The 12,889-nt window shown below is 39.6% G+C and overlaps 1 protein-coding gene across 4 annotated transcripts in view; it reads left to right on the top strand.

Moving 5' to 3' along the window:
* The first annotated feature begins 3,292 nt into the window (after positions 1 to 3,292).
* Positions 3,293 to 12,889, top strand: part of il1rapl2 (interleukin 1 receptor accessory protein-like 2) — a 375,066-nt gene continuing 365,469 nt past the window's right edge. For all 4 annotated transcript variants that reach the window (XM_039615227.1, XM_039615236.1, XM_039615233.1 and 1 more), the window contains exons 1-2: positions 3,293 to 3,321; positions 7,622 to 7,727. In XM_039615227.1, coding sequence (XP_039471161.1) covers positions 7,643 to 7,727 — 85 coding nt within the window. In that variant the 5' untranslated portion in view covers positions 3,293 to 3,321; positions 7,622 to 7,642. The remainder of the gene's footprint in view (positions 3,322 to 7,621; positions 7,728 to 12,889) is intronic.

Raw genomic sequence — 12,889 nt, forward strand, 5'->3', positions numbered from 1 at the left:
ATGGCTTACAGCACATATCCAATATTTTATGGGCTTGCCACGAAAAAAAAGGTTATATTCATTATTACTCTTAGCTTTTATGGGGCTATCACTAGACTTAAAAAAAAAGCACTATTATATGAAGGAACTAAAACTCCAGTCAGAGTGGCTGCAGTTGTTATTAAATGGGAAATGGCTTAAAAGTCAGTGCAAATCTGGTTTAGCGTGCAAACAAAACAACAACATCAGTTTCTTTAAAAGAACCAGATCTGATCTGCAGATCTATACTAACATTCATGGCTGGAACGCAATAACAGTGGTGAGTCATTGGCTTGTTCTGTCTTCACATTTATTCACATTCCTTTTGTTTCTTTGTGCCGTTCCTGTTTTCAGTGATTTCAGGACTGCCACAAAATTTCCATCTGAGTTGAGGTCACACTCAACAGCTGAAACGCTTTTGTGTCACAGAATAAACCGCTTTGCTCAAGAACACTTTGGTGAAATGGGTACTTGACACAAAGACAAAGAACATGTAAAAAAAAAAAATATATATTATGTTCTAGTGTGTTTTGTGTGATTGCTGTAGAATGTTTTCTTTCACACATGCAATTATTTTCTCGTATTATAAGAATTTTTTGGAAGCTGTATGAAAGAAAAACCCTGAAAAAAAGTGTAACAGACTCCAATAAGAGTGCACGACACCAGACTGAAACCAATTACACCTCCTCTAGCAGAGATTAAAAGGACGGATATCAAATCTTTCGTAATGATGACGAGGCGGCTTATGTTTCCATGTAAAACACAGACTGCCTCTGTAACCAAACAGCATGACTCATGCAGTTTGGGAGAGAGAGAGAGTGTGACAGAATAGAGCTGCAGGCTGTCTTTAATATTGGATGTGTGGCTGAAGCAGCCTAATGGCTTAACACTAGCCTGTTTGGGACAAGAATAACCTCTTATCAGTGTACGTGTGTGTGTATGTGGGCTGGGCTTAGGGGTGGAGGTCTGCGGTGTGTTTGTGTGTATTTTCATGCCTGTCCATCCAGTACTTTTAAGTTAATTAGGATTTGCATGTTGTTTACAGTTAGACAAACACACAAAAAATGGACAAAATCTTGTCTGGATGAGATCATTATAATGACAGCCCTCTTGGTTTTGCAGGCATCACCTTTAAGCAAACAGAATATGGGCTCTATATTGATAGCAGTATGTTTTTGGGACCTCTGGGTTGAAAGTTAAACACATCTATCGCACACGTTTTATCCCCACAAAAGCACTTTAATATGCGACCTGCCTGAGTGCCGTGCAATGTGTGCCTCTGCATCATACACACACACTGACCCTGCTGAGAGCTCCCCGGGCTCCCGTGTTCGGATATCATTATCAGAGACAGACAGACAGAAAAGCGAAGCGACAGAGAGGATGAAAGATACGAGTAATGCTTTAATAGTGTTTGTTCTGCGCTGCACCCTCTCCTCTCTGTTTGTGCATTAATAGAGCTCACATTCACCTTAACCCATCGCTGATGACAACTTTTTTTTAACAGTTTCTTTTTTTCTATCCCTCTCTGTCTTTTCATTTGCTTATTTATGGTCTAATTGTTTTCTTGATCATTAGGGCTTTGTTTAAATACCCTTACCTTCTTCTTATCCTTGCTACTGTGCACACATGCATGGCATCAGCTTCCAGTGATGTGCTTGCATGATGGATCAGACCTGAAAACGAGCTGCCGCCGTTCCTGCCTGAACAAATGTGTCAGGGTTCATGTGTGAAAGAGCAGAGAGACAGAAATTGACCTTGGCGTATGTATGGGATGTGAGGCTGTGTATGTGTGTGTGTGTGTGCGTGTGTGCGTGTGTGTGTGTGTGTGTGTGTGTGCGTGCGTGATGGAGAGCTCAGTGTTTGGCGATTGGGGGGTTGGGTACGTGAGAAAAGGAGTGTTAGGAGAAGACTGCACCCTCTATGAGTCAAAGAAGGTTAGCTTAACGCATATGTAAGGGAAAACAACAAAATGACGTGTACCTTCTGCGGTAAGCAAGGCATCAACTTATGAAATTGTGCACGATAAGATTAAAACAGCAGTTTCTAAATTTTGAACTTCTTGATCAAAGCCTGATGGACTACAAACTGGAAATCAATCAATCAATAAATTGGATAATATTTGTTGTTTGTAATTCTTTATTAATACAGTGCTACCCTTCAGCCTCCTCGTAGATACAATGGTGTGAAAGCATTTTGCCCCCAGGTACCCCATTGGTACTCCAAAAGTCAGAAATGTGATGTCCACCTCAAGTTTACCAGGAACTGAAAGGTTATTAATGCCACACACACACACACACACACACACACACACACACACACACACACAGGTATAAAAACACTGCGTGTGTAAATATGAATATATGAAGTTGATGATTGTTAAAATAGAAATCCATTTTGTGTTTTCTCCCAAATCTACGACATGACTATATACAGAAAAGCTGGACATGGTGTTTGTCAGGGACCAAGCAGTAAGGCATAGAGGACACAGGTGTTTAATTCAACAATGGGGTTTTATTGACCCAAAAATATGAAAGATAATTAACAAAGCCAAAAACTTAAACAGGCAGACCAATAAAGAGATCAGCTCAATAAAGTAAACTCAAAATAACAACTAACAAAACCTCAGACAAACAGAAGACAAACTGACCTCCTGAAATAAGGAAACCTAAATGACACACAAAGGGGACAAAACAATTACCGTAAATCTCGGACTACAGGCCGCACCGGATTTTAAGCCGTATGCGTTTCACTTGTAATATGAGATATTTACACAGAAATATTACAGTTGAGGATTTTTAACGTTTAATTTAATCCGTAAGGTAACATAAACGTTATGGTAACATACAAAAATACATACTGCAAATGCTTTTTTTCCCGAACAGCGCCTGTAACACGGCTACCTTTAAGTATACGTACGTATCGGTAACACACAAATTACGTTGCTTATGGTTTTTTTACGGAACAGTGCACAAACAACATTACAACATCTCTTAACAACCGGTAAAAAGATATACCGTATATATACTGCTTATCAATTTTATTGGTCTACTGTTACCAGGCAAAATGTTTTTGGCCGCATGAAAAAAATATGCATTAGCCGCACTTCAGTATAAGCCGCAGTGTTCACAGTGTGGGGAAAAAGTAGCAGCTTATGACCCGTAAACTACGTAAACAAACTTGAAACACCCCCCAGCTAATCAGGGATGTGGTTTAGTCCAATGAGGCTGTCAGCAGTACTTCAGATCCCCCAGCCCTTTGTCACACCTTTCGCCAACCAGGAAGGAGAAGCCAACCCTCCAGGTAACTCAAACAAAGAAAGATGTATTAATATAACATAAAACAGAACTTTGACCTTGCAGTGTTATTATGTGTGCACGGCATATAAACATTGGAAGGTGTGATGGAAAAAAAGTGAAAGTAGTGACTGCAAAGTAAACTAAAGTGAAGCAACTAGTGGTGAGGTGTGTAGCTTGCAATCAGAGTATGCAAAATAAAAAGATAAACGAATAAACAAACAAAAAGTTTTTCATCTAATTGCATAAATCTATTTTCCAGTATTTACTTATTTATCAGTATAGACTGTGTTATTGATATTAGCGTCCCTACTCTGAAGTTAATAGGCTGTACAACCCAGGGGGAATTGCCCAGATATTTTGAAAATTTAAGATTAGCATCATTTTTAAGCAACATTCATCATTATTCCAATACTCCTCTAGGACTCAGTGCTGGATTTCTCAGGTCACGAGTGTTACACCCAGCACTTACAGGACTTATCTAAGTTTGTGTGGATTTTGATGTAGATTTATAATGTTGATAACACCGTAGAAAGTAATGCCTAATCAATTTGTCATAATGTTGCCTTTTAGGTTTAAACTTGTCAAAGACTAAAAACACACAAAATTCAAAGCGTGGGTTTAACACTGGGCCTATTTTGCATTCCTAAACTGTGAGTAATTAATTTATTTATATGTCTCATATTAAAAGTGGTGCTTCTGTTTTTCAGAGTAAAAAAGCTGTCATAGTTTACTCTTCCATACTGTTAATGCTATGATGTCCACGTGTTGGTGATGTAAAAGTCTTCAACATCTTTTATATCCATATCTTGTTGTAATGACATGAAGTGTAAACAATAATAATGTAATGCCTAAATGTAAAATGAGCAGAGTGCTGTTGGTCATGAATTTCAGAATATATTTTATGGTTTGTCATCTTTAGATATTATAACAAACTCTTGAAATGTTGTCTCAGTTAGGCGATAGTTTTGTTTGCTGAACTGTCCTTTAGCAGGACTGAGTAGCTTCAGGTTTTTTGTGTAGCTGATTCTCTAATCTTCCTCCTCTGGAAGGCAAAGGTAAAAGCTATCCTACAACTATTTGTTGAAGTTTATGTCTCAACAGTGTAATACCTTGATGCCAGGCTCTATTGGGATTCCTCGTCTCTTTCTTTCTATGTTTTTTCTTTATCAGAAAAAACTCAAATACTTCTCACTTGTCAGTGCATGCCTTCTCTTCTCTGTCTTTACCTGAAGACAACATCTCAATTTAGCTTCTCTGTTATAATAGAATATAACCTTCCAAACTATTTTTCATCAGGCTATGCTGCCTCTTCTTCACCCTAACAAGGTCAGGAAGAGACAGATTTATTCCATAAGTCCTGCTTGGTCTGTTCCTCACATGTGCATGTAAGTTTTAACGTTATGAGTTGAATGTTTTTAAATAGAAAACCACAAATTAGGATTAAGATTAAGATTAGGATTCAACTTTATCGTCATTACACATGTATAAATATGGGTAACGAAATACAGATTGCATCACATCAGAAGTGCAAGAGCACTAAGTGCAGTAGGAGCAGATTATATACAGATAAGGGTAGTATAAAAGGTGAAAATACTTATGAACAGATTATGTACAAATAAGTATACAGATGATTATATTGGTATACAGACAGCAGAGACTATGCTATGTCAGTGTCCTAAACTTTAGCAGTAACAAGTATCAATCACTTTAAAATGTCACCATGAACTTGAGATTGCAAGTTCTCTGTGCAAGGTCACCATAGTTTTAGCTGTGCTGTGGACTCTAGCATGACCAAAGCATAATAGAACATATATGGGGTGGCTGTAGGTCAGCCACTAATCAGAAGGTCGGTGGTTCGATCCCAGGCTGCCTCCTGGCTGCATGCCAAATATCCTTGGGCAAGATACTAACCCCATGTTTGCCTACTGGTGGTGGTCAGAGGGCCCGGTGGTGCCAGTGTCCGGCAGCCTCGCCTCTGTCAGTGCGCCCCAGGGCAGCTGTGGCTACAATGTAGCTTGCCATTGCCTATGTGTGAATGGGTGAATGGCTGAATCTCAGGCCATTTACCATTTTACCATATATCACGTAGTGGAAAAAAAATGAAACAATTTAAAACATGCAGTGTAATTGGACACTAAAGTTTGAGCTGCTCTTTGTAAGTGAGAAAAAAATAAAATGTTAAAATAAAGAACAAGTTTGCATTCGTACGGTATTAGGAGAATTGGTGCTTTCATTATTTATTAGCACCACAGTTTAAATTTGCATAAATTTAAAATGTTCATTAAGTTTATTTTGGACTTTTAAATGAATAACTGAATTAATTTGTTCCCCCAAGCAGTACAGCGTTGGACTAGAAGTTAGACAACATCGTTACAGGAGCAGCCACTCTGACTTGTTCAACACAGGTGCACCCAGTGTTCATAATAATGGTACCACTCCAATTAGCTGTTTCAGTAGCTTGCCCTGGTAGTGTTTGTGCTGGCTTATTGGAACACTCCATATAACGTAGCCATCATTAGCATTATTAGATGCACCTGTGCTCTTCTTGGTGTGACAAATGTGTCAAAATGTTTGCTGGGAGAAACAATTATTGTATGTTGTTGTGTCATTTTTAGACTTTCGTCTTTTCTAAAGTCAAAAAACAAAATTATGCTAGAGAGGCTTTGTAATATCATAACTCCTTGAAATAAAGTAGAGCTGAAGAATTTCTAATTTACACACACACACACACACACACACACACACACACACACACACACACACACACACACTCTTCATCTTATATGTGTTCACTTGGATTTGTTCCCATGGTTTCAGATCTCATATGATGTGACGCACACATATCAGCAATATTCACTTGTCTCCTCAGCAGCTGCCTCATTGTTCAGGTGATTTCAAACCGCAGTCATGATTCAGTTAATTCTAGCATCAAATGGATGAAAAGCACAATAGAAAGACTGCTGGTTTAGCTAATCTTCTATTTCAGTCTTACCCTCATTTACTCTGTATGTGGTAGGCACTGCAGTTTATGGGGGAAAAAAGAAAGAAAGAAATGTAAGAATTAAATATTGAAATGATCTCAATGTTCAAATCTAAATCAGTCTCAGTATTTTGAAACTGATATTTTGATTGATTTTTCATCATTTTTCATCAGTAGAACATTTCATAAAGAAATTCATTCATCCAGTTCACAGCCACAGTCACAGCAACAGTTGCCTCTTCATATTGTAATGTAAAGACCGCACAATAATACAGAGAAAACTCCAACAACCAGACGACCCCCTTGGAGCATGCACTTGGGGACAATAAAGGAAAAACATTTAAGAAACCTCTGGCAGAGCCGGGCTCAGAAGGGGCAGCCATCTGTTGATTGGTCCACACACGTCGTTTTCTTGGTTACTTTAAACCTAAATACATTCAGAATCTTGTCATGTAGCCCATAGAGGAAAGAGTAGACTAGAAACAGCATTTCTTTTCACTGTTGCTCTCTGTGGCAGATGAATCTAAAAACATTATTTGACTCTTGACCTTTGCTTGAATCGACCTGTGACCAACATGCTTTTGATGATGCCGGGATGGGAAACATTTTGAAAATCTGGAAATGTTTGTATTTTTGTAACTGGCCTTGCTCATTTCAATTCATTGTTGCATGTAATTATGATCAAAACACCACTATTATTGATGAGAAACATGCTGGCCTGCAGGTTACTAACCAGTAACCCAAACCTCAGCACGGTGCTCACTGCTTTGAGTCTTACTCCTGCACAAAGTATGAACCTGTTCTGACGGCCTCTGTTCCTCTCATTCCAAACAAATTAACACTCCTAGTGGCAAGTATCGTACAGCACACCAGGAGCAACATTTTGCACAATTTGTGAAAATGCCCACCAATACATATGTCTCGAGGCCAGCTGCAAAAATACCTGCGTGCACACCTTTAGACACTGCAAGGCTTTGGTGAATCCCAGCAGTCTATTTCTAACGTCAAATTAGGATTTTGCACTTGTGCAGGCTGTTTGTAAAAACTGCAGGCTTTTCTTATTTCCATACTCCATACTATTTCCCGCCTTGTCTTTCTCCATACTCCTGGTTGTGAACCAGAAATCAGTTTCAGTATGTCCCCTGTCCTCCACGTGCATTTCAGGAACTGAGACATCCTACAGCATGACAGAGCACAGGACACAACACACTGAAACCTTACGTAACTTTGCAATTACGCTGTGTGCTTGTTAGTGCCGGGTTTTAATGAGAATGTTGCCTCCTGTGCTGTCTCTTACTCTTTGTCTCTGTCCTGTTTCCCAAAGGTGCCAGTGGAGAACAGAGAGATGAAGACTTTATCTCTCCTCTTCCTCCTCCTCCTCGCCTCGGGAGCCTGTGACGACGTCAAGTACATCTCCAAGAGGAACTCAGGTAGGATGAAGAGCCTCGGTGTTTGTTGTCATGTGGCGTACTCTGCTTTGTTGAAAACGAGCCTTTCTCTCTTGAACATTTTCAGGCTTTTTATTTTTGGAGCTTATTGTTGCTTTGTTTTTCTTGCTTTGTTTCACTGCCATCCTCTTTCACTGCCAGCACTCTACAGTCTTCTCGCGATAATGCTACCTCTTGTCTTTTCTCATTATACTCCACCTCACTCTTATTCTCTTTTTTGCTGGCAAATATAGGGTGTCTCTCAATATTCCCCAGCAATCTGCTCTGCTCTCGTCCTTTATGATGTATTGACGTCTCTTAAGTTGATGCAACGGACACTCGCTCCTGCAGTTTTTTTCCCCCCTCATCCACAATCACCACCTCTGCCTTTCTTAGATAACACTCCTCTCCAAACTCTATCTCAAAGCTCAGAATGGCTGTCTCTCCATTTCTATCCCTTTTTCTGCTGAGGGGGTGTAATGATCAGCCCGTCTGACTGCTGCTGAGCTCATTTGTGTATCGGCAGGCCCGGTGATGACAGATCTGCTGATAGTCTTTTATTCATAATCGATTTGTTGTGTCACGTTAATCGTCTTGACAGAAGGAGCTTGACTGGGATATTGATGTATGGCATCAATAGTTTTGTGTGATACTATTCGGTGATCTTGGTACAGTGCTTTGCAGAAGTCTTGAGTAATGCCCCATTTCTTTATATTTTGCTCCCAAGGAGCCAGACTCTCTTATCATTTTTAAAATGGAGCAAAACTTCTCCAGATTTTCTCAAAGTTTTTCTTAGACAGCATTTGTTGTTTCTTTAGCTGAATATAAAAGAAAAATGCCCAAAACTTGGCATACCTCACTTTCCAGTGTGTTCCTAAAGAAAATTTCAGGAAACTGGACAAGTGGAGGACAAACAAGTGGCAGGTCTTAAAACTATCTAAAGCAAATGAACAGTATCTGAAAGTTAAAAATAAGAAAAAAGAAATCCAGCAAATACCTGACCCCGATCCTGAAAGACATACATCTGCTCCTTCAACTGATCCATCTACTGTTCACTAAAGCTTCATCAGACATGGCCTCAGTGGAAGAGTGGCTGCCAAATGCCATTTTTAAGGAAGGAAAACAGGGGAAAAAAGCTGAGGTATGGCAGATTACACAGGAACTGGACTGAAAATCAGTCCTAACAAGTTTGAACATTTTGGTTCAAATTATCATCAATATTTGCAGATGAGCTCAGGAGACAGTCAAAACAGCGAGTGTCTGCAGGCATCTGTAAATTCATATCAGCTGGTGGTGTTTGAGATTTTGTCATAACTGAATGCAGAAAAGTAAGGTCAGATTTTGCATCCATAACATCTGGAAAGCATCAATGATCCCAAAGTAAAATCACACCTGGACTGAAAAACACACAGTTGAACACTATCCGTCATGGATTGGCCTCCCCAGAGCCTGGACCTCAAAATGATTGATACCGTGTGGGATCATCTTGAACAGAACAACAGCACCCAAAGAAGAGCTTTGAATGTCTGGAGAAATATTCCTGAAGACTCCCTAAAGAAAGCAGCCTGAGAGAGTTCAGACTGTGCTGAAGAATAAAAGACTAACTCTGTACTAACTGTGTTTTTGCCTTCCATACTATGTTTCTATTTATGTTTCCAAGTTTCCTAGCAACATATAAAGAAATGAGGAGTAACTCAAGACTTTTGCAGTATTGTATGTGTGACCTAGAGGTGAGCTGTTTAGCATTTTGATTCACTTTCATGTTGGCTTCATACTTGAATGGAACATTTCACCTACGGTGTTACACTCAGGGAATCTTTAATTATAAATATTACCTACAGCATCTGTAATTTTATTCTCACACGCTCCTGCCAGGTCCTGAAAGTGATAAAAACACAGAAAATTACCCAGCGATTTTTAGCAAACTCAGGTCATCTAATTATAACAATCCAGTTAGAATTGATTCCCCTTTAATGTAATCCTGTCTCACTGTTTTTCTCGCTTATAAGTGAGCGTGTTGGTCCTGGTGCTTTAATCAAGGGGATACGAGGGCAAGCATAACAATACTTCAGAGATTCTTTGTAATTACACACACTCAGCATCTGAGAATTGCATTACAGCACTTCACCCAACCACTGTAAGAATAACACAATTGTGGTTTGTGTCTGCTTGCTGTACTTGATGGAATATTGCACGCAACACACTTTAAAGTGGCAATCATTTTCCTGGGAGACTTCATACCTGGTGGAGGACAGAGCTGCATGGTGAAAGCATATGGCTTATGAGGTGCTATTATTATTACACACTGTGCACGCAACATTTACTTATATAAACAAAAAAATCATATGACTATCAAATAGCTATTTTTGCCTTGGTTGCATAGTTTAACATGATTAAGCTGAAATGAAATCTGGGTAGAAAGATGCAGGACATGACAAAACTGTATCCACAATAAGATTCGTGCTTGTAGGGAAACCCCAACCCCACCCTTACCCACTTTCTTCATCTGAGGTTGACTTTCTCTAAAAGGAGCTCAAAGGTCAGGGTCACCCACAGAACAGACCCTGCAGCTGGCAGCCAGTCACTGAGAGTTAACCTGAAAAGATGCTTGCCAAAATGCTTTCCAGCCCACCCTGAGATCCGCGTAAAGTGCTTCTTCCTGGATACAATTTTATGGAATAAAAAAAAATTTATTCATTTATTTTTTGACAACAGCAACAAAAGAAATATCACAGTTTCTCAACGTTTGCTTGTTTGTGAAAATCAAACTTGGTGAAGATGTTTTTAAGACTAGTTAAATTCTCTTTTCTCTCCACGTCTGTCTTTGGCACGCTCGCCCCTCAGCCTGCTGACTGTGTGTGGGTAGGTGAGTTGGTGGTAGTCTTTGTTTGGTGTTTGCCACGTATGTGAGCGTGTGCGCGTGAATAGTCCACTTCTTGACATACCAAACTGTGACTGTGTGTGCTGTATATAACCAGGGTCTAAGAGTATGTGTGTACAAACTCCCCGAGTATGCTTCAGTGTGTGCTCTCTGGATGTGTGCTCTACTTCTGTGCATGTGTGTGAGTGGGAGAGGTGTGCACAGAGCAATTATGTGATCAGAGCAGAGCCAAGCGGACATTTATGTGGGCGAGCGCTACAGTTGGCCAAAGATAGTCTGTTAGATTTTGTTTCTCTTTTGTTTGTGTGTGTGTATAACTGGACACCATATGGATGGGAACTACCGTTTCCTTGTATCGGTCTCTGCATTGCTCTGATGCAGCACCTGCTGCAATTAGAAGAGACAGAATGTGATTGGAGAAAGCTGTACTTCAAGGTTGTTTTTATACAAATCAACACATTCATGTAAAAATGGCAGTGTGAGTCTTTGTGATCCTTACACAGAAACCCTTGCCTAATTGTGCATAATGACAGGACATTAAATCCTCCTCATTATTCCCATGAATCAGCTGATGGTGCCGCTGATTCATCTCTACTCACTGAATTGGTAAATCTCACATAGGATGCACATTTAAATTACTTTAGCCTGCACGCAGTTCTTGCAATTCTGCAAGCCACTCTGCAGCCCAGTCCACTGCAGTTCCTCTTTGTATATTATTTAGCCGTGTCATACATGTTGTTACTGCCTGCTCTGTTCTGATGGCTGATGCTCTCAGAGCTCATAAAAGCCAAATATAAATCACTACAGCTGGAAATAACAATCATCCTTTGATTATATTGGTCCTGACTGAACTGCAGTTAAATCCTCATCTACAGAAGCTGACACCTGACTGCCACTCAGAGGTCAGGTGTCAGCTAGTATATGCATCATCAGTGCCCAAGGTGCTCAGGTTCGGTCCTTGGCTGAGAACGCTTCAGCGGGTCTGATATTTGCTGACAAGAAGATTTTTCACTCCAACATTATATAAATAGAAAAGTACAGGAGAGACTGATGGACAGTTTTCTGCCCGCCGAGAGAGCTCAAACACGTTGGCAACCGTTCATATGGCCAACTCTTTGAATGGAAGCTGCATTTTAAAGAATGATTTTTACAATTCTGAGTAAATAAGCTGTAATACAATATGAGGAAAATGAGACTGAAATACAGAGAAGCTAAACAAGGAATCCTCATGTGAAGGAACAAACCTTACATACTTTGGCTCTACCAAGATTTAAAATGATGTTCTTTGTATCCTGTTACAAAGCCTGTTTAGAAATAACACAAATTTAGAATTCATATATTTTTTTTCTCAGTCTAGACTCGTTTTCACTGTTTTCCTTTCTTAGCTTGCACAAAGCCTGCTGAGTCTCATAGAGTCAGCACAGCAATTTCTAATCACAGCCACTTCTTTGGGTTATTGCACGGCTGAATGACAACGTTCGCCATGAAGGGGGTTGATTTGAAGTTTTTGGTAATAAGAAACTAAACCATTTGGGCACTTTTTGGAGCTGAGTCAATGCAGGTTAATGAATGTGAATCCCTAGCTGTAACTTCTATGGCTGTCAGCTGAGTGTATTTGACCTCTGTGCTTTTAAATGGCCTGATTCATGAATATCGATGAGAACTATTCAGGTATATCTTCAACTGCAGAAACTTTATCAAAGAAGATGCTGATCTGAATGAAAACTACTATAACAAACAGCTAAACAGACAAACTGTGTCTGATTTTAGACACTGTACCACTGAGACAGCACTACCACGATGCGGTCAAATAAACATGACAACATTGCCATCTGCAACATTGTTACAGATATCATCATAAAATCACCAAAAAACAGTAATAATTTCGCACCATGAGACTGTTTAAAAAACAGTTTAAGGGAGCTAAGTGAATATGAGGCAAAAAAGTAATGGTAGGGCTGCTCTTCACTTACTAACAGCTTGAGGTGTGCATGCAGATTCAAATCTTCCCTTATAAGCTTTTCTCACACTTGTAATCTTGTTTATTCTGCTGTACAGACTGTATGCACTTTGTGAAGCGGTGTACATTTAATATATCAACGGATGAAATATTTCAGCACTTTGCTCTGGCTCCTCAGTCATTTCAGTATTTGATCTTACAATTCAATCATTCCTTATTTATCTGAAAGGCTATGCTATGAAAATCTATAAATCTGATAAAAGTTCTGTCTACAGCTCTGTTCACTTTGAAAAGTTTGACTTTATGTAGCTGCACATCTTCAAA

Source organism: Oreochromis aureus, linkage group 2 (assembly GCF_013358895.1).
Source record: "Oreochromis aureus strain Israel breed Guangdong linkage group 2, ZZ_aureus, whole genome shotgun sequence".
NCBI lineage: Eukaryota > Metazoa > Chordata > Actinopteri > Cichliformes > Cichlidae > Oreochromis > Oreochromis aureus.